At 35.0% G+C, this 23,616-nt stretch overlaps 1 protein-coding gene across 8 annotated transcripts in view; it reads left to right on the top strand.

Moving 5' to 3' along the window:
• DROSHA (drosha ribonuclease III) overlaps positions 1–23,616 on the top strand; it is a 171,025-nt gene that overhangs the window by 45,715 nt on the left and 101,694 nt on the right. For 7 of the 8 annotated variants that reach the window (XM_077116892.1, XM_077116891.1, XM_077116893.1 and 4 more), the window contains 4 exons: positions 1,978–2,147; positions 9,445–9,569; positions 11,177–11,276; positions 12,371–12,478. In XM_077116892.1, the coding sequence (XP_076973007.1) occupies positions 1,978–2,147; positions 9,445–9,569; positions 11,177–11,276; positions 12,371–12,478 (503 nt within the window). The remainder of the gene's footprint in view (positions 1–1,977; positions 2,148–9,444; positions 9,570–11,176; positions 11,277–12,370; positions 12,479–23,616) is intronic. The other variant, XM_077116894.1, reaches the window with a different exon arrangement.

The following is a 23,616-nucleotide window of genomic DNA, read 5'->3' as shown; positions in this document are numbered from 1 at the left end:
CAATTACGTTTTTAGAGGTTCAGAGTCTTTGACTAAGAGAACTCTATTTTGAGGATGTTACTATGATTATTCCTTAAGGAACTGCTAAGATTAATCAGTATTAACCTGTGTTTCTTGAGGCCTGAGAGCTTGTCTCCCCCTCCCTCCCATGATTTTAATATAGGACATACCCAGTACCTGGCACATAATGGTGAAAAACATGCTCCCATTAGCAGGATAAAATCCAGAGCTCTTACTGTGCTCTTTAAAAGTTCCTTGCTACTTCTCTCACTGTCCTTATTTCACTCTATCCACCCTTGACATTTTTGCAGTTTCTGGAGCACCTCAATCCCACTTCCTCTTTAGGGCTTTTGCTGTTTCTACTTGAGGCACTTTTCACCCAGATATCTCCATAGCAGACCCCCTTGTTCCTTTTAAATCTTTGCTTATATGACATTTCTTTAAAGATGACTTCATGATCAGTCTTTTAAATATATCTCCAGTCCCTCGCCTGATTTGATTCTTCTTCATAACGCTCATATAGTCTGAGGTGTTATGTGTTTGCTTTTTCTTTTTGGTGCATCAGCCCAGATCTCCTGCATGAAAGATGAGGTTCTACCAGTGAACCACTATGTAATTGCTTTTTAGTGTCTTTCCCTCTATTGGAATATAAGTTTCAGGAGGCAGGGACTTTGACTATTTCAATCATTGCCATGTGTCTGGTGCTTAGAATAGAGCCTGATACTAAATAGATTCTCAGTAATTATTTGTGGAATGAATGGATGTTAGGATTAGGGAATGAATGCATGTCTACTTATAGTGTCCATGTAGCAGTGAGGCAGTCCTGTCCAGAACAGAATCTTAGATAAAGTAACACAGCTCAAAAAGAAATATTGATCTTTATTCTTTTCTCTCAGTTGTCTAGGCTTGTCCGTGTTCTTAACCTATAGTACCTCATTATAGTCTTTTATCTGCTTCTGTTTTCTAGGACCCTGAACTCCTAGATGCTATTAACTTCTCTTTCCCAGAGAGGGCACTCATCCCTACCTTTCTGTCCCTGCCATCTGGTTCTCTTGGTTCCCTGTCTCTCCATGAAGTATTTGGCAGTTATAGCACTGTTCCTTGCATAACTCATGACCTTGGAGAGGGTAGTGATTGACCTCTAAACTTCAGAGTCTTGACCATTGTTTTGGTGGGAGGAGGGAAAGAAAAAGAATGCAGGATGGTTGCAAGTTTTGAACAAGAAGCTAAGCCCAGAAGCCTGTTAACCGATATTAGTGTGCACATTAAATAAATACCTTTGCTTCATTGAGTATAGATCAGTTGGCTTTTTCCAAGGTACTATAGCTGTGCCCTTTGCTGTTTTTAACCCTGGTATTTTGTGATATATGCTTCTAAGATTTCAGAATACTTGGTATTTTTTCCATATGCTCAACTCCATAATGATCTTTCATGATATTAACACAGATTCTTCAGCTCGCTTCATCACGGCAGGTGCAGCATATTAGCACCAAAAGAATTAGACCATAATACAATGATAGCTTATTGAAAAATCCATAAATATCATAAAAGCTTAGAATTTCCTTAAGACCTTAACATCATTTCTAAAGAGCTTTCATTTGTTACACTGAAAGGAATGATAACATATTTAAGACATAGCATGGTTCAGTATATAATTAACTATGGTTCTTTATGCTAGGTGGTTTTAAATTTGTTTAGGTAAACATTTTTTTTTAAATATTCACAACTCCCAAGTGGAGCCCTCTATCATTTATAATGTTGTTGCCATTTTAGTAAATGAAATGGTTTATGAGCACTATTTATCAATGAAATAAAGAACTTTCATACTATTTGCCACCTGGTTAAACAATGTAAAATTTAAATTAATTTTTTATAAATGTTTTTTATTTTTCTATTTTGGTTGTCCTTATTTGGCTAATGATTTCCTGTCAATTAAGTAGCCTTGTTTTTTCCTTTTTGTCTTTACTCCCATGCAAGATGGAGGGAAGGAAGTGCTATCCATGCACCAGATTCTCCTCTACTTATTACGGTGTAGCAAAGCCCTGGTGCCTGAGGAGGAGATTGCCAATATGCTTCAGTGGGAAGAACTTGAGTGGCAGAAATATGCAGAAGAATGCAAAGGCATGATTGTTACTAACCCCGGAACGGTATGTTCTGGTGTTTCCGTACCCAGAGACTGAACAACCTTCCTTTCCAGGTTTCATTGTTTCACAGAAACACGAACAGCACATTTTCAAAGCCTTAAGTACTCATTGCTTCTTGTCCTTTCATCAGTGTTTCCATTAAATATTTAATAAATAAGAAAAATACTACAATTTAGGCATATTTAGTAGTAAATTCATCTAATTAGTAAATTTATTCTGCTCGTTATGGAGAATTTTGAAGTGTTTATGTATGTTCAAATTTTATTTTTTTCCTGAATATAAAAGTAATCTATCATCATTGTAGAAAATTGGGAAAATAGAAAAGTAACTCAAAGAAGGCATTAAAAAGTATCCATAATTCCATTCTCTAGAAATTGCTCTTTTTGCTTTTCTGGTCTTTTTAGCATAGGCATATTTTATGTGATTTTTAAATAAATGGCCTCATATTAAATATTAATATTCAGACATTTTCTGTTTCTCTTGTCCTTCTCTAATAACAACAGCAACAAAATGATAGTTTTTCCCTAATCCTAAATTACTTTAAGAGTGTAATAAAAAAGGTATGCAAGTTATTTCTTAGAGATTGGGTATTGAATCATGTCCCCCACAAAAAGCATGTTCAGGTTCCAACCTCCTATCCTATGGGTGTGAACTCATTTGTAAATAAGACTTTTGAAGATGTTATAAGTTAAGATGTGCCCAAACAGAATGAGGGCAGACCTTAATCTAGTATGGCTGAAGTCCTTATGCATGAAGGAAATTGCATACAGAGAAAGAGAAACCACAGGAGAAGCAAGAAGCTGGAAGATGATGGAACCCAGAAGAGAAGGGAGAAGATGCCACCATATGCTTTGCCGTGTGGCAGAAATGCCGAGGAACCCCAAGACTGCTAGCCAGCCAGAAGATACTGACTCCAGGAAGAAGCCAGCCTTCTAATCTCTGAAACTGTGAGCCAATAAATTTCTGTTGTTAAGCCAACCCATTGTATAGTATTTATTTTAGCAGCAAGAAAGTAATACAGTTACTCGTACCAGGAGGTAGAGTGTTGCTATGATGTGTATCTTGTAATGTGGAAACCACTTTGGAATTTGGTAAGGTAGAGGCTGGAAGAACTGTGAGGCAGTTCACAGAAAAAGTTTAAATTGCTTTGAAGAGACTGTCAGTAGAAATGTGGATGTTAAAGGTAACTTCAATGAGGCTTTAGAAGGAAATGATGAATATGTGTTAGTGGAAATTGGAAGAAAGATGATCCTTGTTACATAAAGTGGAAGAGAGTTTGGTGAAATTGAGTTCTGATGTTGGATAGAAGGCAGAATTTGAAAGTGATGAATTTGGATAGTTAGCTGAGGAGATTACCAAATGAAGTATGTAAAGTACAGCCTGATTTTAGCCTTGCAGATTATAGTAAAATACAAGAGGAAAGGAATATGCTGAGAATTAAACTCTTAAGCATAAAAGAACCGGCAGTTGATGATATTGAAAATTCCCTTCATGGCATGCTCTGAGATTAGGGCAGAAGCATTTCCATCAGGAATCTCCCTGAGCTTTTGGAAACTGAGTCCCCAGAGGACAGCATTCTATGTGAGGGTTTAATTGAGCAACCTTTTGCTGAAAAGGGTGTAGTTAAACATTGATCCATTCAGCCGTTGTAGTGGAAGTCACGATTGGAAATACAGTTATCCAGAAAGGATTTGTGGAAAGTTCTACTGTCTGATGGTTTGGATACCCTGGAACCGCACACAAAGCCAACAAGAGTTTTGCAAAATTTATATGACCAGAAGCAATGCCTGAAAGGAACAGAGAAGGGACAAATTGAAGGAAGAATGACTTCAAGGGCAGAATCAGAAGCTGAGGTTTGAACTGATGAGATCTCCCTGAACATGAGAATGGTCACACATGTGAGTGAAAAGAGTAGGTCTGAGCTTGCACTTGGAAGGGGCAGGCCACCTGCACTTGTGGTGTGCTGGGGGAAGGGTGGGCCCTGCGCCTGTTGTTCAGGGAGAATGCCACAACCCCAGTGTTCAGAGATGGTAGAGCCTGTGTCCAAGTGTTTGCACGGAGTGTGGCTGCCATCCCAGTGCATGGGGAGAGGGTGGGGCCGACAACCCAGTGTTTGGAGAGAGTGTGACTACTGCGCAAACACTAGGAAGGTATGGAGCTGATGGCCCAGAGAATAAAACATTGATCTGTAGATGGCTCTCAGACCATGGTATCTAATGGAGTTTGCCGTGCTGGATTTTGGGCTTGTTTGGCACCTGTGACCCCTGTTTTTCTTTCAATGTCTTCCTTCTAGAATGGGATAATATCTGTCTTATACCTGCCCTGCCATTGTATTTTAAAAGCCGTAACTTGTTTTCTAGGTTTGACAGGTCCTTTGGGGAGGAATTTTGCCCTAGGATGAACCACATTCATAACTGATTTTGATGAGACTGTGACCCGGGAGTATATGAAAGTACCCGTTTCTTCGTACTGGTTATACTAGTTTAAAAACTTTGCCAATTTTATAGGAAAAAAAATTATTTTATTTAGTTTAGTTTTCTATTTATTTTGGTTCTAGTGAAAATCTGTATTTTAAATCTTTATTAGCCATTTATATTTTGTTTTGATCATTGCCTATTAATGTCTTTTGTCTAATTTTCTTTTATTTATCCTTTTTATTGATCCTTTTATTAATCCTATTATAATTATTACAGATATTTCCTATTGTTTTTGTTTGCTTCATATATTTTTTTGTTTTAAAAATTAGCTGCATGTGCTAATTTTTTTGAAGTTAAAAAAATTAAAAGCAAGGATTTGAAAAATAACTACATTTGCTGTTAAAGAAAATAACTTATTTAAATATTATATCAGATGAATGGCTTTTCCTCTAAAATATATTATTGTTTCATAATGTAGTTAAATGCTGGCATCTTAATAGGATAAAATTTTTCAGAAAGGAGAATTAAAACACTTCCATGAAAAGAAACAGTAATCTATTTAAACAAAATTATTGATTTAAAAATGCTGCCAAATTGTTTAACAGCCTGGATTCATAAAAATAAAAATCTAGGTCAACTTTTTGTACCATGACTGTAACATCTGCATAAAGAAAATCTTGCCATTTGCAAATAAAACATTCTAGCTAATACTGATTATTTTAAACAAATCCAGATAATGATAGTGATTAATAGAAATGTCTTTTAAATGTTTAATTTTTTAAAATTAGAAAATCACACTTTTTTTTCTTTTTTGCATGGGCAGGCACTGGGAATCAAACCCTGGTCTCTGGCATAACAGGCAAGAATTCTAGCACTGAGCCACCGTGGCCCACCTAGAAAATCACACAGTTTTAGTTGTTATACTCTTAAGCCACATAATCATTAAAGCAATTTAAAAAGAAGTATATAAGTAATAGCACTATGAAAGTAAGACTGTGGTTTTAATTTTTCTTCTTTAAACAGTTATATATAATAACATATCTTCTCTCACTTTTAGAGCTGGGTGAGGATGGGTGGGTGCTAATGTGGTGGGAGATACAACCTTTTCATCTTGGTTGGTTCACAGGAAGATTCCCATGCTCTACAGAGGACCACTTGGGAGTATTTCTACCCCAAGTCTTCTATTCATGGCGTAGTTGCGTTTTCCTGAAATTCTAGAATCAGTTTTTTTAAAAGTAGAGTTTTTTTAAAAAAATATGGGTGCTCCAACCCATATTTTCCAGGGAATGGGGGCCCAGGAATCTGTAGTTTAGAAAATCCCCAAGTGCTTGTGATTTACCCATTGCTTGCTTGTTTTCTAGCCAATGATGTAGATAGTGTTTACCCATCACGATTGTTATCAGTCAACCAATGTTGTTTAGGGATTACTCTATGAGCCGGTTGCTGATGATACTTATATAGTGTATATGGTGCTTGTCCAGGTGTAAACCCAAGGTGTATGAATATGAAAGGAATTTATGATGAAGTGTTGAATCAATGGACCAATCAGTAAAGCCATAGTTTTAAAAATGGGGGAGATCCCTGGGCCATACTTGGCAGAGATGCTTTAAGGAGGAGATAAAACTACAGGGAGGTTTCCAAGGACTTGAGAAAACGTTTAAATTATTGACATGATTAAAAGTATGTACTTGAGATATAAGGTCAGTTTTGAAGATAATGAGGAAACCAGACTAGACAGCAGTTATATTGGAAAGTAATTGGAAATAAATCAGGAAAGGTAGGTTTAGTTTCCAGGCTTAGGAACATGTTAAAGTTGAGAGGGGAAACCCTGAAAACTTAGTATCATAAAAACATCCTTTCATTATATCTTCTTTAGAAGTGTACAGGGTATGTGAAATACAAAATAGATATGATAGTACATTTAATCCTCTGCTTACTGCTTTGAAAGATTGCCCAATGGTAAGAATATTGGGAAATTTAATTAAGTTTTTCAGGTCACTATAGGTGCATCAAATACTTTATTGCTGCAGAACTTAAAAAAGTTAATCTTCCTTCCTAAGCTCCTGTCTGTGCTAGGAAATATCTTTGTCATTAGTGAGAAACATTTTTTATTCTTACACAAAAGATGTAGTGTATGGCCAAAATCTAGAACTTATTTCATCCCCCCACCTTCCCATAAATTTAAAGATACTGTACATATTTTATTTTTTTAAATTTTCATTAATAAAACCAACCAACATACAATGCAAACATTCTTAACGTATGAACATTCCATACTTGGTATGTGATCAGTGGCTCACAATATCATCACATAGTTGTATATTCATCACTATGATCATTTCTCAGAACATTTTCATCACTCCAGAAAAAGAAAAAAGAAAAAACTCATACATACCATACCTCTTTCCCCTCCCTCTAATTAACCACTAGTACTTCCCTCTACCCAATTTATTTTAACATTTGTTCCCCCTGTTATTGATTTCTTTTTAATCCATATTTTTTATTCATCTGTCCACGCCATAGATAAAAGGAGCATCAGAACAAGGTTGTTCAAATCACACAATCACTTTGTGAAAGCTATATCATTATACAATCATCTTAAAGAACATGGCTACTGGAACACAACTCTGCAGTTCAGGCACTTCCCTCTAGCCTCTCTAATATACCTTAAACTAAAAAGGGCTTATCTATATAATGTGTAAGAAGAGCCTCCAGGATAACCTCTTGGCTCTATTTGAAAATCTCAGCCACTGACACTTTTTGTCTCATTTCTCCCTTTCCCCTTTTGGTTAAGGTTTTCTCAGTCCCTTGATGCTGAGTCCCAGCTCATTCTAGGATTTCTGTCCCACGTTGCCAGGGAGGTTTACACCCCTGGTAGTCAGGTCCCACCTAGAGAGGGGGAGGGTGACGGTTTTGTGTGCTGTGTTGGTTGAGAGATAGGACACGTGTGAGCAATGAAAGAGGTTCTCTGGGGATGACTCTTAGGCCTAATTTTAAGTTGGCTTAGCCTATCCGTTGCAGGGATAAGTTTCATATGAACAAACCCCATGATTGAGGGTTCAGCCTTTTGATTTTGTTGTCCTCACTGCTTGTGACAATATCAGGCCTTCTCCAAATGGGGAAGTTGAGTTTTCCCTCTTTCTCACCATTCCCCCAAGGGGACTGTGCAAATACTTTTTTATTCACTATTCAAATCACTCTGGGATTTATCAGGGCATCACTCTGGACGAACCTACAAAATCTCATGCCCTACTCAAGGTTCTATATTCTTATGGTGTTCAATTAAACTGCCCATATAAGTTATAATAGGAGATGCACTAGTCAAAATATAAATTTTGTACCAAATACACATTTTTTGCTTTAGTCTCACACATAAGTTAAAGTTTTAAAATATGAATTACCACCTATTTTCAACACCCTGCAATATTGACATTCCTTTGTTATTCCTCATTCAAAAACATTTTTAAATTTGAAGATACTGTACATATTTTAAATCACTATTTCCTCTGGTGATACCATAGTGTGATGTTTAAAATAGCAGAAACACGAACAATTCAGTAGCCTCCATCTCTTGTGTAATTCCCCTATTAGAAATATATCCTGCTTTGATGCACAAAATTATGGAAACAGTTCTTAGATAACATGTTGCTTCTGTTGATGGGCATTTACAAATTTTTATATTAGGTTACCTATGACCAAAATCTTTTTCAGTTATTTATTTTGAGGGCAGAGGTCAACTTTTCAAAATACTAGTGAAATTTTGCTTGTTAAGTAACATTTAAATATGTTTTTTAAAACTTCAGCTTGAGTTGTTTTTTAAGTAATGTGGATGAATTTACACTAATCTATCCTTTTTGTTACCTGATTGGATTTGTGAGCGGCTGATAGGGTGATCATCTTATGCAGATTATTGGAAACTTTTCTGGTTTTAGCACTGAAGGTCTTATATACTGGGAAGCCCTTTTGTCCTGTCCATCAAGCCAGTTCCTCAAACTGGCTTTAGTTGTTGAGCATTGCTGTGGGGCAGAGTGAAGCTTATTGGCCCCTGTGTAGATAGGCGGGAAAGCTGCTGAACCAGTGACCCCATAGTCTGCTGGTGAGAACTGAGTTTCTCATCAGGGTCAGCTGCCCTCAGAGTTGATTAATCAAGGAGGTTGCTAAAATGCTCTCTCCATAATTTTATCATCTTTTCATGAATTTAAGCTCTCACAATGAAAGGTATTTCACAAATGGTCTCTTGTATTTTTGTAGCTTGAGAACGAGCCATTCACTTCTTTCTTTATTAGACTTATAGAAGAAAACATATGAGACTCTATTAAAATACAGAAATGTTACACATTGGCATGAGAAGATAAGCTTAACAATCTGTCCTTTGTGCCACCATAGTTTCTAATTCTAATGTGCAGGATTAAAGGAATATACAAAGCACACTGAGAACTAAAGGAAGATATGTGTATATAAAGGCATCTCTCTGTGCATCCTGACTAGGAGTAAGTTATTAATTTGAAATTAAAATTAAAGCTATTGAATAAGCCAGCACAAATTCCTTGTGATGTGGAATAGTTCCCCTGTGCTTTTGGAGTGGTTAGGGAAAAGTTTGATCTGAGTAGGTGTCCTTTTAAAAGTTTAATTTTTAAAGGTTTCTTTGTGGACTGCAAAAAAGGACAAAATCATTGTTCATTATGCCAGGTGGCACAGACTCATTTAGAGAGATGACATTATAGTTTTTATATAGTATAGCTTCTATGATTAAAGGGTTTTAAATGACATTTTCCCTTTGAGAACCAGGCTTTCCTAGAAAAAAATCTGATTAATTTTTTTCTTACTTAGGTTAAAGTCAGTACTTCTTATGGGAATAAAATGGCTTTGATTTCTCTCTCTAGAAACCAAGTTCTGTCCGCATTGATCAGCTGGATCGTGAACAGTTCAACCCTGATGTGATTACTTTTCCGATTATCGTCCACTTTGGGATACGCCCTGCACAGTTGAGTTATGCAGGAGACCCACAGTAAGATATTTCTCGGTGTTTGTATAAGCCAATTTCACCTTCTACTAACAGCTGAATTAGCAGAGGAGTACCCTTAAGTGAATGTTTTCTTTTTTAAAAATTAAGACCTGCAATGAGCCATGTTTCTAAATTGAGGTTACCAAATGAAACAAGTCTCAGTAGCTCCTGAAGAATTATTTTTTCTATATATTTGGCTACAGGAAATTACTATTCAGTAATTTATTCTTGCCATCTTGATCAACATGAGTCTTGTATGTTATCACCTATAAGAAAACTTTTCCTTTAGTCATCATTATAATAATTATTGTTATTTATTTTTTCAGTACTTTCAAAGGAAAGTAGCACCATATTGATTCCTAGTACTGCCGAATTTATGCAGAACTCTGTTTTTTGGTCATCTTAATAATAGTTCAAGATCACATGCAAAGTCAGGTTTTGTGTTGGAAGGAGAACCATGACTTCTGACTATTATAATTAACATATTACTTTTTGGTATGTTGGTGTTTTTCTGGGAGAAGATGAGGATGTGTGGGAATGGAAATAGTACCATATTCTCTTCAGGAGTGTTTGGATTTCCTACCTTGTTAAACAAGCAAGCAAAAAGTTTCCTGACTTAATTTTTTTTTAAAAGGAGTCATATAATGGGCATGGGAGAGTTTCAGTTCATAAATACAATTCTGGCTGAACTATATTAGAAGAGGCTAAAGGGTTTTGTTCTTTTTTTCCCCCCTTTGAATAAAAGTATGAAGCAATGAACCAGGCACTGTGTAAGTACTTCTTTTTTTCCTCCATTCTCTAAAAAAATTGTTATCAAAAAGAAGAGGCCCAGCAAAGGCCAAGAAAGGAGCAGTTTCAAATGACAGAATCTTTTGAGAATTGCATTTTGTCAGGAAAATGTTAGTAGAATGTGATTAGGCTCTCGTGGACTCTCAGATGGTAGAATTGTGAGTTTGATAAAGATTGTATATTTTCTTCATTCCCAGGACTGTTTCCTGGTATCCTTTGGACTGATCCAGGGTTATCACATATTTGGCTACAACAAATATGCTTATTTTTGTCATGGTAAATGCAAATTGGTATATGCCATTTGTCTTTACCCCCTCCTGTAAAAAAAATGGATACAAGCTATCGTAGCTTGGGTATTTACACAAATGGGGTCTCTAGCTTAATATTCTCCAACTTCTACTTTTGATATAGGCAATTCAGGAACCATAAGTATCCCTAAGTGAGATGTCTTTCTTACAGCAAACATGAGAAAGTATATATTTAAATAAAGGTAGTCACTTTTAAGGAGGTAACAGTGGGAAATGGTGCATGTTTCTATTGGTTAAAATATTTTTGTGTAAAGAGGACTAGATTCATTTTATTATCAGATCTCATTTTCAACCAAAATAAGTAATAATCAACTTAATCCCAGGTTCCAGATGACTCTTGGCCATCCTGGCCTCCTACCCCCAAAATCATATCCTTCTTTGCAATGAAGATTTGATGCCATTAAGGATATTCAAAATACTGTAGTTTATGATTGAGCAGGGCTATTAAAACTACTGATTTTATTGCACTTCAATAAAATCTCTGTCTAAGATTTCTGTCTGCCTTTTTCTTAGATACCAGAAGCTGTGGAAGAGTTATGTGAAACTTCGTCATCTCCTAGCAAATAGTCCCAAAGTCAAACAAACAGATAAACAGAAGCTGGCACAGAGGGAGGTAGGCATTGAACTCTTCCTCAATGATTAATGGAGATCTGTTTCAAGTTTATTTCAAGATTATTGTGTTAGCACTATACTTCTAGAACAGGATGGGAAAATACTTTTAAAAAAATCATACCTTCCTCCTGTTATTATACTGATTTTTTTTCATTTTTTAATACCCAAGAAAACCCCTTTACCCCTTTAAAAAGGCCAGTTTCTTTGTCTTAATAAGGTTTAATTTTGCTGTGGCAATGTAACGAGCAAAGCTTTGGAGCTGGGAAAACGTGCTTGAATTCCAAAACTGTCACTTACTGTGACTTGAGCCAGTCAGCCTCTTTCCAAACGAATTGAGGCCAAGAGAGGCTGCCTGAAAGTTTCCTCTGTTGGTGCAACCGAGGAAAAAGGTGGTTGCTTGGGCTTCTGAGATGTCCACTTAGTGCTCCATGCACACTTTTTGGCCTTAGTAAATGGTGGAGGGTATTGTGTCTAGGTAGTTCCTGTTATTGTGAATTCCTGTTAATAAAAGTTGTAAGATTTTTATTGAATTGTGTGTATATGAATATGAAGTTATTTTTTAATATGTAATAAAGATAATAAAGGGAAGAGTTAATTCCTGATTGTGTCTCACAGAAATAGGTTTTCATCATTGCTTTTTAAAATAAAATGTACCTTTATTGCAGGTGTCTTTGTAAAGGATTTGTAAATTAGAAGACAATTTTTAGAATTATGTGGGTAGTAGGTTAATTTACTGATTGTCTTTCATAGATGTAAATGTCTAACATAAGCCTTGATATAAATATATTTTTTACATGCTGATTTCCAATCCCAAACATTTTGCTTCAGTGAATGTTATTTTTTGTTTTAGCATGTAAGAATGATAGATTTATTTTAGATTTTTCCTTTCTTGTTAACCAGGGAAGGCTGCCTTATACCAAAGGTTTTGAACATCCTGGCCTTCATTTCCAATAAAATGTTGTGATTATGTGTGAAGAGATTTGAGTACCTGCGTGCAATGTTGATACTGAATGTATCCACTTTATTTTCTAATGCTTGATGTTTGTCTTATATTGCTTATAACTACCAAGTTACTTAAATAGAGTTCTTTTCTAGGAGGCACTCCAAAAAATACGACAGAAGAATACAATGAGGCGAGAAGTAACTGTGGAGCTAAGTAGCCAAGGGTTTTGGAAAACTGGCATTCGCTCTGATGTCTGTCAGGTGATGACACTTCTGAGAACACAACTGTGCTTTTAAAACCGCTTCCTTTTAAAGGCGGCTGGCTCTGACATTTTCCTAATTCTGAGATGTTTCTATTTAACATGTTTCTTTGAGGCTAAATGGAATTCCAACCACAAATTATTTTGTGTTTTGGAGTTTATCATCAGTTTTGGTGCTGTTCTTTTTGGCTTTTTTGGGGGTGGGGTGATTGTGGCGGGAAAGGGTTTAGTAATGCTAAATTCAGTTTTCCAATTTGGCTGAAAACAAGTCTATCCTTCAAATGCACCTGCATGTTTGGAGCATGGGTGTAAGTGTTTATACATAAGGGATAATCCACCAGCTGTACAGGCAGACTCCTGAAGGCGGTGTGTGCAAACTTTTCATGTTGAAGACTGAAATTTATGTTTTAGGAAACTGAAGGCCTTATTGAACTGAATTAGTGTAAATTTCGCGTTTGAGTCAAATGAGAATTATTTTTTCCTGGGGTGAGCTCAATAAAGAGACATTTTAGCTAAATATAGCTGACTCAGTAAGTATTTTTGTTTTCACTACTGGGTGTGATTTATACAAGATTCTAGATCCCCCAAAACTAACATATTCTTTGGCTCTTCACTTCATTCTTTTTTCACTGTTTGTATTTGTTGCCCTCCATGGGAATTACAATAAAAGAAATGAATAGACAGGCTGGAGTTGGTTAATGCAGCTTGCTATGTTTATTTTAGTCTTTTGGAAGATTACTTCCACTTATCTTTTGTTTTGATGGTAGCATGTGCTATAATAAGTTCGGGCAACTCTTAGATATTTATTTCATCATCTTTTTTTTTTTTTAAATCTATGTTGACATTTAATTGAACAGTGGAATTTAATGCTATAATTAAAGCATTGCAACACAGTTTTTTTTAAAAATTTTTATTAATTAAAAAAAATTACAAGAAGCACAAACATTCCCAACGCATACACTCAGCAGTTCACAATATCATCACATAGTTGCATATTCGTCATCATGATCATTTCCCAGAACATTTGCATCAATTCAGAAAAAGAAATAAAAAGACAACAGAAAAATAAAACAAAAACAGAAAAAAAGTTTTACATACCATACCCCTTAACCCTCCCTTTCATTGATCACTAGCATTTCACATTAAATTTATTTTAACATTTGTTCCCCCTATTATTTATTTTTATTCCATGTGTTCTACTCATCTGTTAACAAGGTAGATAAAAGGAGCATCAGGCACAAGGTTTTCACAGTCACACAGTCTCATTGTGAAAGCTATATCATTATACAATCATCATCAAGAAACATGGCTACTGGAACACAGCTCTACATTTTCAGGCACTTCCCTCCAGCCTCTCCATTACATCTTGGTTAACAAGATGATATCTACTTAATGCATAAGAATAACCTCCAGGATAACCTCTCAACTCTGTTTGGAATCTCTCAGCCATTGACACTTTGTCTCATTTCCCTCTTCCCCCTTTTGGTCAAGAAGGTTTTCTCAATCCCTTGATGCTGGGTCTCAGCTCATTCTAGAGTTTTTCTCAATCCCTTGATGTTGAATCTCAGCTCATTCTGGGATTTCTGTCCCACGTTGCCAGAAAGATCCACACCCCTGGAAGTCATGTCGCATGTAGACTGGGGGTGGGTGATGAGTTTGCCTGCTGTGCAACACAGTTCTTTTACTGTGCTAAATATTTTTGCATTGAGATGAACTGCTATTGGTTCCGTATTGCTGAACAGTTAGAGAATAATCATCTACAATGGTAGCCAGCTACATCCACTAAATCTTCAGTTAATTTACCAATTGACCAATATTTTTTTCTCATAAGTACTTTCAGATGTGGATATTTTACTTCAGTTGTTTCTTTGGCAAGAACCGTGTTGCCTAGTGTTTCTATCTAGTGATAATTTCCCAAAAGCAGCATTACGTCATCTTAAAGTAGACATTGTGAAAATAGTGAGCAGCATGTTAGAAAATCTGCTTTAAATTTATGATCTCAGATATAAGGCATTTGAGAAGCTTGTAGAATCTGAAGAGAAAGAGATCTGAGTGCAGTGTAATGCAAGGATGAAAGCAGGGACCTATTAAAAAGAGTTGATTTTTTTTTTAATACAGTTTTATTGAGATACACTTACATACCATACAGACCGTCAGAAGTATACAATCACTGGCTCACAGTATAATCAGGTAGTTGTCCATACATTACCGTGATCAATTCTGGAACATTTTCGTTACTCCAGAAAGGAAATAAAAATAAAAAATAAAACTAAATCCTCCCATACCCTTTATCCCTCCCCACACACCCACCTATTGACTGATAGTATTGCTGTGGTACATTTGTTAACTGTTAAGGAAAGACTATTAAAATATTACTGTTAACATAGTCCATAGTTTGCAATAGGTACATTTTTTCCCATGTATTCATCTATTATTTTTTAAGAACAGTTGATTTTTAAGAGATCATAAAATCAAGAGGTATTAATAACTTGAAAGAACTGTAGTGATCTTCTAGTTCAGTGGTTTTCAAATTTGTGCTTTTGGTTAACTTTGAAGCACTTTTTTTAAACAAAGCCCTTATGGAACCCTAATATGTAAAACAGATAAAAAAATAATTGTCCAGTTGACTGGTGGGTGATGGCATGAGGGAGTATTCCCTTTTGCTCAATTTCTTTTTCTCTCTCTTTTAAATATTTTTATTGACAAATCTTTGCACACATATGGTCCATACATAGGGTATAATGTCACAATTTCATCACATAGTTATGTACTCATCACCATGATCATTTTCCAAAACATTTATATCACACCAGAAAAATAAACAAAAAAGATAAAAACTCATACATCCCATACCCTTATTCCTCCCTCTGATTGACCCCTAGTACTTCCATTTACCCAATTTATTTTACCTCTTATCCCCCCTATTATTTTTATTCTTTTTCCATATTTTTTTTACTCTTCTGTCCCTACCCTGGAAAAAGAGTATCAGATACAAGGTTTTCACAATCACACGGTCACATTGTAAAAGTTGTATCTTTATACAATTGTCTTCAAGAATCAAGGCCACCAGAACACAGCTTCACAGTTTCAGGTACTTCCTTCCAGCCACTCCAATACACCATAAGCTAAAAAGGGATATCCATATAATGTATAAGAATAACCTCCAGAGTTACCCCTGGACTCTGTTTGAAATCTCTCAGCCACTGAAACTTTATTTTATCTCATTTCTCTCTTCTTCCTTTTGATCAAGAAGGCTTTCTCAATCCCATGATGCCAAGTACTGGCTTTTCCTGAGAGTTCTTCCCTTATTGCCAGGGAGATTTACACCCTGGGAGTCATGTACCACATAGCGGGTAGAGTGGTGAGTTTACCTGCAGAGTTGGCAAAGAGAGAGGCCACATTTGAGTAACAAAAGAGGTGACCCTTAGAATTATAAGTAGTCTTAGCCTATCCTTTGCAGAATCAAGGACTCAGCCTATTGATTTGGTTGTCCCTTTTACTTTGTTTCTGTCACCTCCCATATGACAGTCTCTAAGGCATCCATTGAGCCTAAGTTTTGTTTTTAAGCACTGAGTCCTTTTCCCCTTTCTTTTTATTTAAAAAACAAAAACAAAAATGTAGATACCTCAATATTTCAAAAAAGAAGTAGAGCTTCCAAATATTTGCTCGCTCTTCTGCCTGGAAGATTTTTTTCTTATTTGTCCTTCAAGACTCAAATTGGATGTCACTGCTTTGAAAGTGTTTTATTTAAGGGGTTTAGACTATAATGCAGTAGTTATGACTTCAAGAGCACATGCACAGAGTATTTTCCTTCTCTGCTTTTTTTCTTTTTCAGTTCTGTAAACAATATCTTACCTGGCTCTTCAGTTAGATTAGAAGCAGTTTGAGGACTAGATTATGTTATATATCTCTCTGTACTATATTGTGCATTCTGTTTCAAAGTTGATGGGCAAAATACTCAATCAGTTCTCTTGACTAACTAATGAGAACAAATGGATCCAGGATTTTACTGCAAGTGAACACTTCATGATCTAATAATAGTTCTTCATTCTTCCAAAGAGAACTGCTATCTGTTTTTAAGACTGCTTCCATGCTCTGATACTTCTAATAGAGGTCTTTTTAAGATTTCAGGAAAATTATCTTCACGTATAAATGACTTGATAAAGGATGTAAATTGCTGCCCTTGAGTTCGTGTACTGAATACGAAAGGAATTGCTTTCTGGTTTGAAAAAAAAAGTATGTCTGCATACAAATGACTGAAAATGTGAATCAGCCAGTCACCTGAGTAGCAGATGGAAGAAATCTGAGTACAAAGAATGCATGAATGGGGGTGGGGACCTATTAAAAACAAAACAAAAAATCCCTTTGCTATGGTGAAATAGTTCCTTACATATCAAAACCAAATCATCCTGAAAGGCATTTTGTACCTCTCAGCTTTAGATGAACTAATGAAGTATCTGTTTACCTTGACATATAAATTATTTCACCATCAGTAAATATTCTTGGACTTATGAAAGTAAAATTTTTTCTTAAGAATTTTTTCATATTGATATGCATATATATATATATACATATATACACATAAATACATGGCACAAACATGCACACACACATACACATATTTCTCTACTGGTTTCTCTGCACTGAGCTTAAAACATTGGCATAGAGAAATTCCACCTTGCAAGAATTTGGAGGCATTACTCTTCAGCTCATCGTATGGGAGCAACCTAGTTCAAATTTTAAATTTAAAAAACCTAAAATAAGATAAAAATGATTTAGAGGAGAATGCCAAGAGTAAATTAGCTTAGTAATGTTAATTGATTTTGGACTCAAAATGAGAATTTTTTGCAGTTACTGCTTTTATTATGTTTATTTATGCCCTTCCTTGTTCCAGAATGGTTTTAAGATGGTAATTGTTTTTATAGATTTAGGGATAATTAAAGAACACGACTAGGTAAGCTATAGGCTCCATGGTGAAAATTGTTGAATCCATTACTCCTGTTGGTGCCAGTTGTCTGAACCTCCAATGCTGCTTCTCATTTAACTTTCACTTGGGTTGTCTTATTGCATATCAAAGATCAGAAATTTTCCTTTCTGTTGGTACATTCTACAGAAAATCTTTGGTAAATATATAACTTCTAGGTACATTTTGATAAATATATAACTTCTAGGTACATTTTAGCTAAGAATTAGGCCACAGATGATATTTTACCCTTTTACTTCGCAGAGTTTTTTATGTTTTAAAATTTTTAGGTATTTTATATACCTTGCACAGAGGTCCTTGACAGCATTTGTCCTTAAATCACTGAGGTCAGCCATGTATTTTGGTTGGACTTTTTAACCTTGAAATTTCTTAGGTAAATAGTGGGGATCAAAAAGTACATTTGTAATAAAATCAAATAAAATTTCCTAGCATGGGGATTCGTGGCTGAACCTCTATAAATGTATCTTGGAGGCTTTTTTTTTTTTTTTAACATGGGCAGGCACCAGGAATTGAACCTGGGTCCTCTGGCAGGGCAGGCATGCATTCTTGCCTGCTGAGCCACTGTGGCCCACCCTTGGAGGCTATTTTTAATCTTATTCTTAGCGTATGGTAGTTTTTGTTTTTTTTTTAATCCCTAGATGTAGTGTAGTTAAGTGCACAGATGACTACCCATAAGTTATAAATATAGAAAAATTTTATTGTTTACTTGGCCTTTACTTTGTCCTCAGTGATTTTGGTTATAAAGATTTTAATGAAATTTTTGGCTTTTTTAGAGATGCACAGTGTTTTTTGTTTATTTATTTTTTACAAGTTCTATTGACTTGCAGCTCTATTTAAGTTTTTATCCTAGAAATTGGCATGTATTCCTCAAATAAGATCCTCAAACAGGATGGCAGGTGGCATATAAAACATCTAGTTTGTAAATAAAAACATTGAAAGTAAGTGAGTTTGTATTTTTGGTAATGAAGAATAAGAATCTGACCCAATGAGAAATGGCAGTTAAAAGAAATTATGCACTGAATACTTTGAATATCCTGAAGCCTCTGAACAGATAGTTTCTAACTTAGTTTTAAGGGAAAAAGGGCTAAGTGCTTCTCTAAAATCCTTAGAAGTTTTTCTATCTGGTAGTTCATCAATATAAAACCTATTGTATATTAGTGATCATTGTTAGTATGTTACCTGCAAAGGTCTTATGATACTATATTGCTGCAGTAGGAGATAAAATTATTGTATTAAATCTAAGATGGTATGATCTAAGTACTAGTGACTTTAGCCCAAAAGTATGCTTTTCCCAGCCAGAGAAGTTATCGAGGGTTGTCATGAGATTAGAAAATGGTACTAGATGCCCCCTACCAATGTTAAGAAGAGTAAAATCAAGGGTACCCTTAGCCATATATGAACTAAATGCTGACTTATCTGTATTGTTGCTTATTGGAATGAATTCTGGTAATAAATAGGGAAAAGCAGGAATCAGAACCTGAACTTGAGGCTAAAAAGTGATTCAGAAGAAGAAAAGCAACATGTTGCCCCAGGATCTATCCTTAGGAATGGGATTTTGCACACTAACGTTGAAATGGTATCTTCTGTAGAAGTAGGAGGCATCCAGTGGTATGCGAAGGAGGTGCTCCATGCATATCAGTAAACAAAAATCATGAGAAGTAGAGAATGGATAAATGTGGCACATAGAAACATCAGCAAAGGGCGAAGAATGTGCACTGTTACAGTCATATAACGAGTATGACGCACATACCAAATTGGGGACTTTTGTAAGCTCTGAAGAAAGAAAAAGGAGGCAGGGGTCCCTAGAGACCTACTGTTGGTGTTAAGAGGAAGAACTGAGTTGTGGTTGGTATTGGGTAGACAGAGAGTTGTCTTTTGACTGGTTATTGAAATGTGCTGTCATTTAGAATGGTTATTTGGAATGTGATAGAAGGCTGCCATGCATTATCATACATGCTGATACTCTCTCTCAGTGACATCTTCAGGAATGAAGAGGTTTTGGACAACAAATTGAAAGAAGTATTTTCCAAGTCAGAGCTTGGAAAAAAGAGGAATCCAGAGAAACAAGTGGCCAGCATAGTTATTATTAATAACGGAATTTACATTTTGAACCATGTGAGTTATTTGATTTTTAACTGGCGGGTGTAGTGCTGCGTGTGAAGGAAAGAAAGATTTTTATGAGATGACTGGTCTGATCAGAGTACTATTAGTTTTATATTTTTATTATAAAAAATTTTAAATAACCAAGAATAGAAAAATGTAATGAACTCAATGTACCTATCACTCAGCTTCAACAGTTATCAACAGCATTTCTGCAGCATCAAAAAAATCTAGTCAATGTTCACGTTTTCCTGATATCTAATTTATTTCAGTTTGTTTAAATTGGGGTCCAAATAAGATCCAGGCAATGTGATTGGTGAGCTCTTTCAAGTCTCTTTATAGTTCCTCATTCCTTTTCTCTTTTTTTTCCATACACATTTTTGTGGTTGTTGAAGAAACTGGGCCATTTGTTTTGTCAAGTTGTTACAGTCTGTATTTTGCGAACAGGAACTTTATGGTGACACCTAATATGTGCTTCTGTCCCTTGTGTTTCCTATAAATTAGTAGTTAGATCTAATCCAAAACAGTACCCACTGTCCACATGTGACTATTTAAATTCAAATTAACTAAAGTTAAATGAAATAAAAATCCAGTTCCTGGGTTAACCTAGATGATTTCTAGTTTCAATAGCTATGGATACTCAGTAGTGACGTGTACAATGCAGTAGTATTGTACAGCACAGATATAGACTGTGTTAATCATTGTAGAAAGTTCTATTGAATAATACTGATATAAGGCTTGATCAGATTTAAGTTCAGTTTTTACATGACTTATTCATGGGCAGTGGTATGGTCTCTCTCTTGAGGGCATTATCAGTCGTTGATACATCATTACCTAGACCTAGTAATTCATTAGGGACTGCCAAAGTGATATTCTTCTTCTATCTTTACTTCTTCATTTATTAAATAAAATACCTTTAAAATAGAAATTTCTCATCAACTATTTGGTCACTTGAAATATACACTCCATAGAGCACAACACCAAAAAAATTATTCATTTGATTTAACCCATAATTACACAAACAGTTTCAGAATAGCAATATTAATTGCACCAAAAACACCATGATCATAGAAAATAGGTTTTTTTGTTGTTGTTGGTAGTCTTTTTTGCCCTTAATTGTCTTCAGGTATATCCCAGTAGGGATATACACTCAGATTCCTATGTTTTAAAGTCACTTGCAGTTATGCCAAAATTGAATACTTAGTAAGATTCATTTGTTTTATTTTACTTTTGATTAAGGTTCTTTTGAAAATTAAGGTTTACAGAGGTAGGTATATATTTTTTTAAAATTAAGTTTTCTTACTGTTCCTTCTGTCCTGTTCTGACCGTTCCCTTGATAGGTAACCATTTTTTAAAAATGATTTATCCTTCCATTTTACTCATTTTAATGTAAATGAATGTGTATGTGTGCATACATTTGTATTTTGCCCTTTCTTAGATCAATAATGGCATTCTATACATACTTTGATTTTTTTCACTTAACAATACGTCCAGGAAATCCCACCCGGGTAGTATATAAAGATTATTGATGTATTTAGCCTTAGTTCTCTGAAATTGTTTTATGTTTTATGGTACTCAGGTTTATTTTATTTGCTTTTTTCTCTGTATCTTTTTTGTATTTAAGAAGATTTGGGTTTTTATTCTCCTGTTTACCTTTCTACTAATACCTTTATGGTATAGTGAAACTTCTTCCTTCTTCTTCCCTCCCATCCTCTCACTCCATCCCTCTTAGACAGAGAGAAATTCAGATACATGCGCGCACACACACACACTCATACACACACCTTATTTTCTGTTATTGAAAATACCTAGCACCTGCATCTGCTTCTGCTTTTCCCTCTCATTGAGCATCTGATAATAGCTTTTTGTGGTAAATTAATACCTGTAAAGTAAACATTCATTTACTTTTCATATACATCTCATTCTCCCTTTATTTTTTTATCATTGGAATATACCTATGTTAGTGTATTTAGAGATTTTATATAATGCTTATATAATACTGACTCATTTCTAGTTTTCTCTAGGCAAACATATATTTGAAGGTAATCACCAGTCCTTATTCCTATGTCTGTCCCACCTACCTTTTTATTTTTTTAATTGCCTTAAGTTCATTTTTAGCATATTCTTGAGGAAGAATTTAGGAGAATAATAGTCCTTGTGTTTCTGCATGTTCCTAGCAGTTTGTCTTTGGCCTTTACAAAGGTCAGCTTGACTGGATATAAAATCTACAGCTCACATTTTCTCTCCTTGAGTATCTGAAGTATGTTCTGATTGTCTTTAGGCATAAATTATTATATTCAAAAGCGTGATTAATAGTCTGAGTTTTATAAGTGACTTGATGTTTTTGCTTGGATGCTCAAAGGATTTTTTTCTTTAAAAACCAGTAGTCTTACAAGAATATGACTTAGCTTTTTTATGTTAATTTTTTTTTCAAATATCCTCTATACCCTTTAGTAATATACTGTTAAGTTATCTTTTATTTTAGGAATGTTTTCTTGAACTACGTATTTTATTTTTATGTCCCATTGTTTTTGTTCTCTTTAGGGTTTCCTATTATATGTATCTTGTCCCTTCTCTACTTAACATCTGTATATCATTTTCTCTTGAATCCTTTTTCCTTTTTTTACTGTTCTAAATTTTTTTTCTCTTTTCTATCTTCTGTTTCCCAGAGGCACTATTTGTAGGGTTAACTTGCTCTGGTGTTCTTTCTAGGTTTGTCTTCATTTCTGAATTATTTCCTTTTATTTTTCCTGCATTTTGTTACCTCTTTTCATACTGTTCTTTCATCCAGTAATCTCATTTCTAAATTTACTTAATTTTTATTTGTAGTTTTTTTTTTCGTAATTGCTCTTGTTTTCTCAATTTCTTCCAGTTTGTTCTGAAATATTAAGTTACAGATACTTATTTTGCTGGCATGTCTTTAAGACATGCTCCTTTTATCCACAGAGATAATTATTCTAATCTTCGTTTTCTCTTTTTTCTTTTAAAAGCCTGAGATAGAATTTGATGATGATCCTTTTCTATTGATTATGTTAAATTATATGATTAATTAAATAAGTTAAAATAAGTGAAATATTTTCCTGTATTTATAGGAAGGAGGTATGAGTTGGATAACCTTTGTAGAACTCCTCCTGTTGTTTTTTTGAAGTGGTAAAAAAAAAAAGTCATATTATCTGAGATCTGCCCCTTCTGCTTTTCTCCCCTGTTTGTATCAGAATCTTCTTTTTCCTTTGTTTTTATGTCCCTGTCCTGTTAAATGTGGATTTTACTCCCAGCACTTTCTTCTCATTGTTGGGGTTTACCTTGGAAGAGAACTTCAGCTTTTGGTTTTGAGTGTGTATAGGGCCAGGCTTCTCTAGCACTATACTTTTGTATCCACCCATGAATTAGATTCTGCAGAACTCTTTCCAGTTTTGATCACATTTTAAACGTGTTAATTTTGGAACTCTTCTGTTTTTAGGGCCAGAAGCTCTGCTGTCTTTCCTCTTGTACAGATGCTGAGACCACATAGGTCTTTGTCCTTTTCAATTTCTACTTAGGGATTCATGGGGATACCTTGTCATCTAGTTTTTATTAGATACTGTTTATAGGTCTTCTAGTTGCTTTATTTTATTTTTTAAATATTTTTATTGATAAATCTTCACACACATACATTCCATACATAGTGTATGATCAGTGGCTCACAATATCAGCACATAATTGTGTATATTCATCACCATGGTCATTTTTTAGAACATTTACATCACTCCAGAAAAAGAAATAAATAGATAAAAAAAAAACCTCATACGTACCATGCCCCTTATCCCTCCCCTTCATTGACCATTTACCCAGTCTATACCCTTTGTCCCCCCTATTAGTTATTTATTTATTCTTTATCCATATTTTTTTTACTCATCTATCCATACCCTGGATAAGAGGAGCAACAGACAGTTTTTCACAGTCCCACAATCACACTGTAAAAGTTATATCTTTATACAGTTGTCTTCAAGAATTAAGGCCACTGGAGCACAGCTCAACAATTTCAGGTACTTCCCTCCAACCACTGAAAAATACCA

This window comes from Tamandua tetradactyla, chromosome 9 (genome assembly GCF_023851605.1).
Source record: "Tamandua tetradactyla isolate mTamTet1 chromosome 9, mTamTet1.pri, whole genome shotgun sequence".
Taxonomy (NCBI): Eukaryota; Metazoa; Chordata; class Mammalia; order Pilosa; family Myrmecophagidae; genus Tamandua; species Tamandua tetradactyla.
The sequence above is the reverse complement of the archived record's forward strand: the minus strand, read 5'-3'. Positions and strand labels throughout refer to the sequence as shown.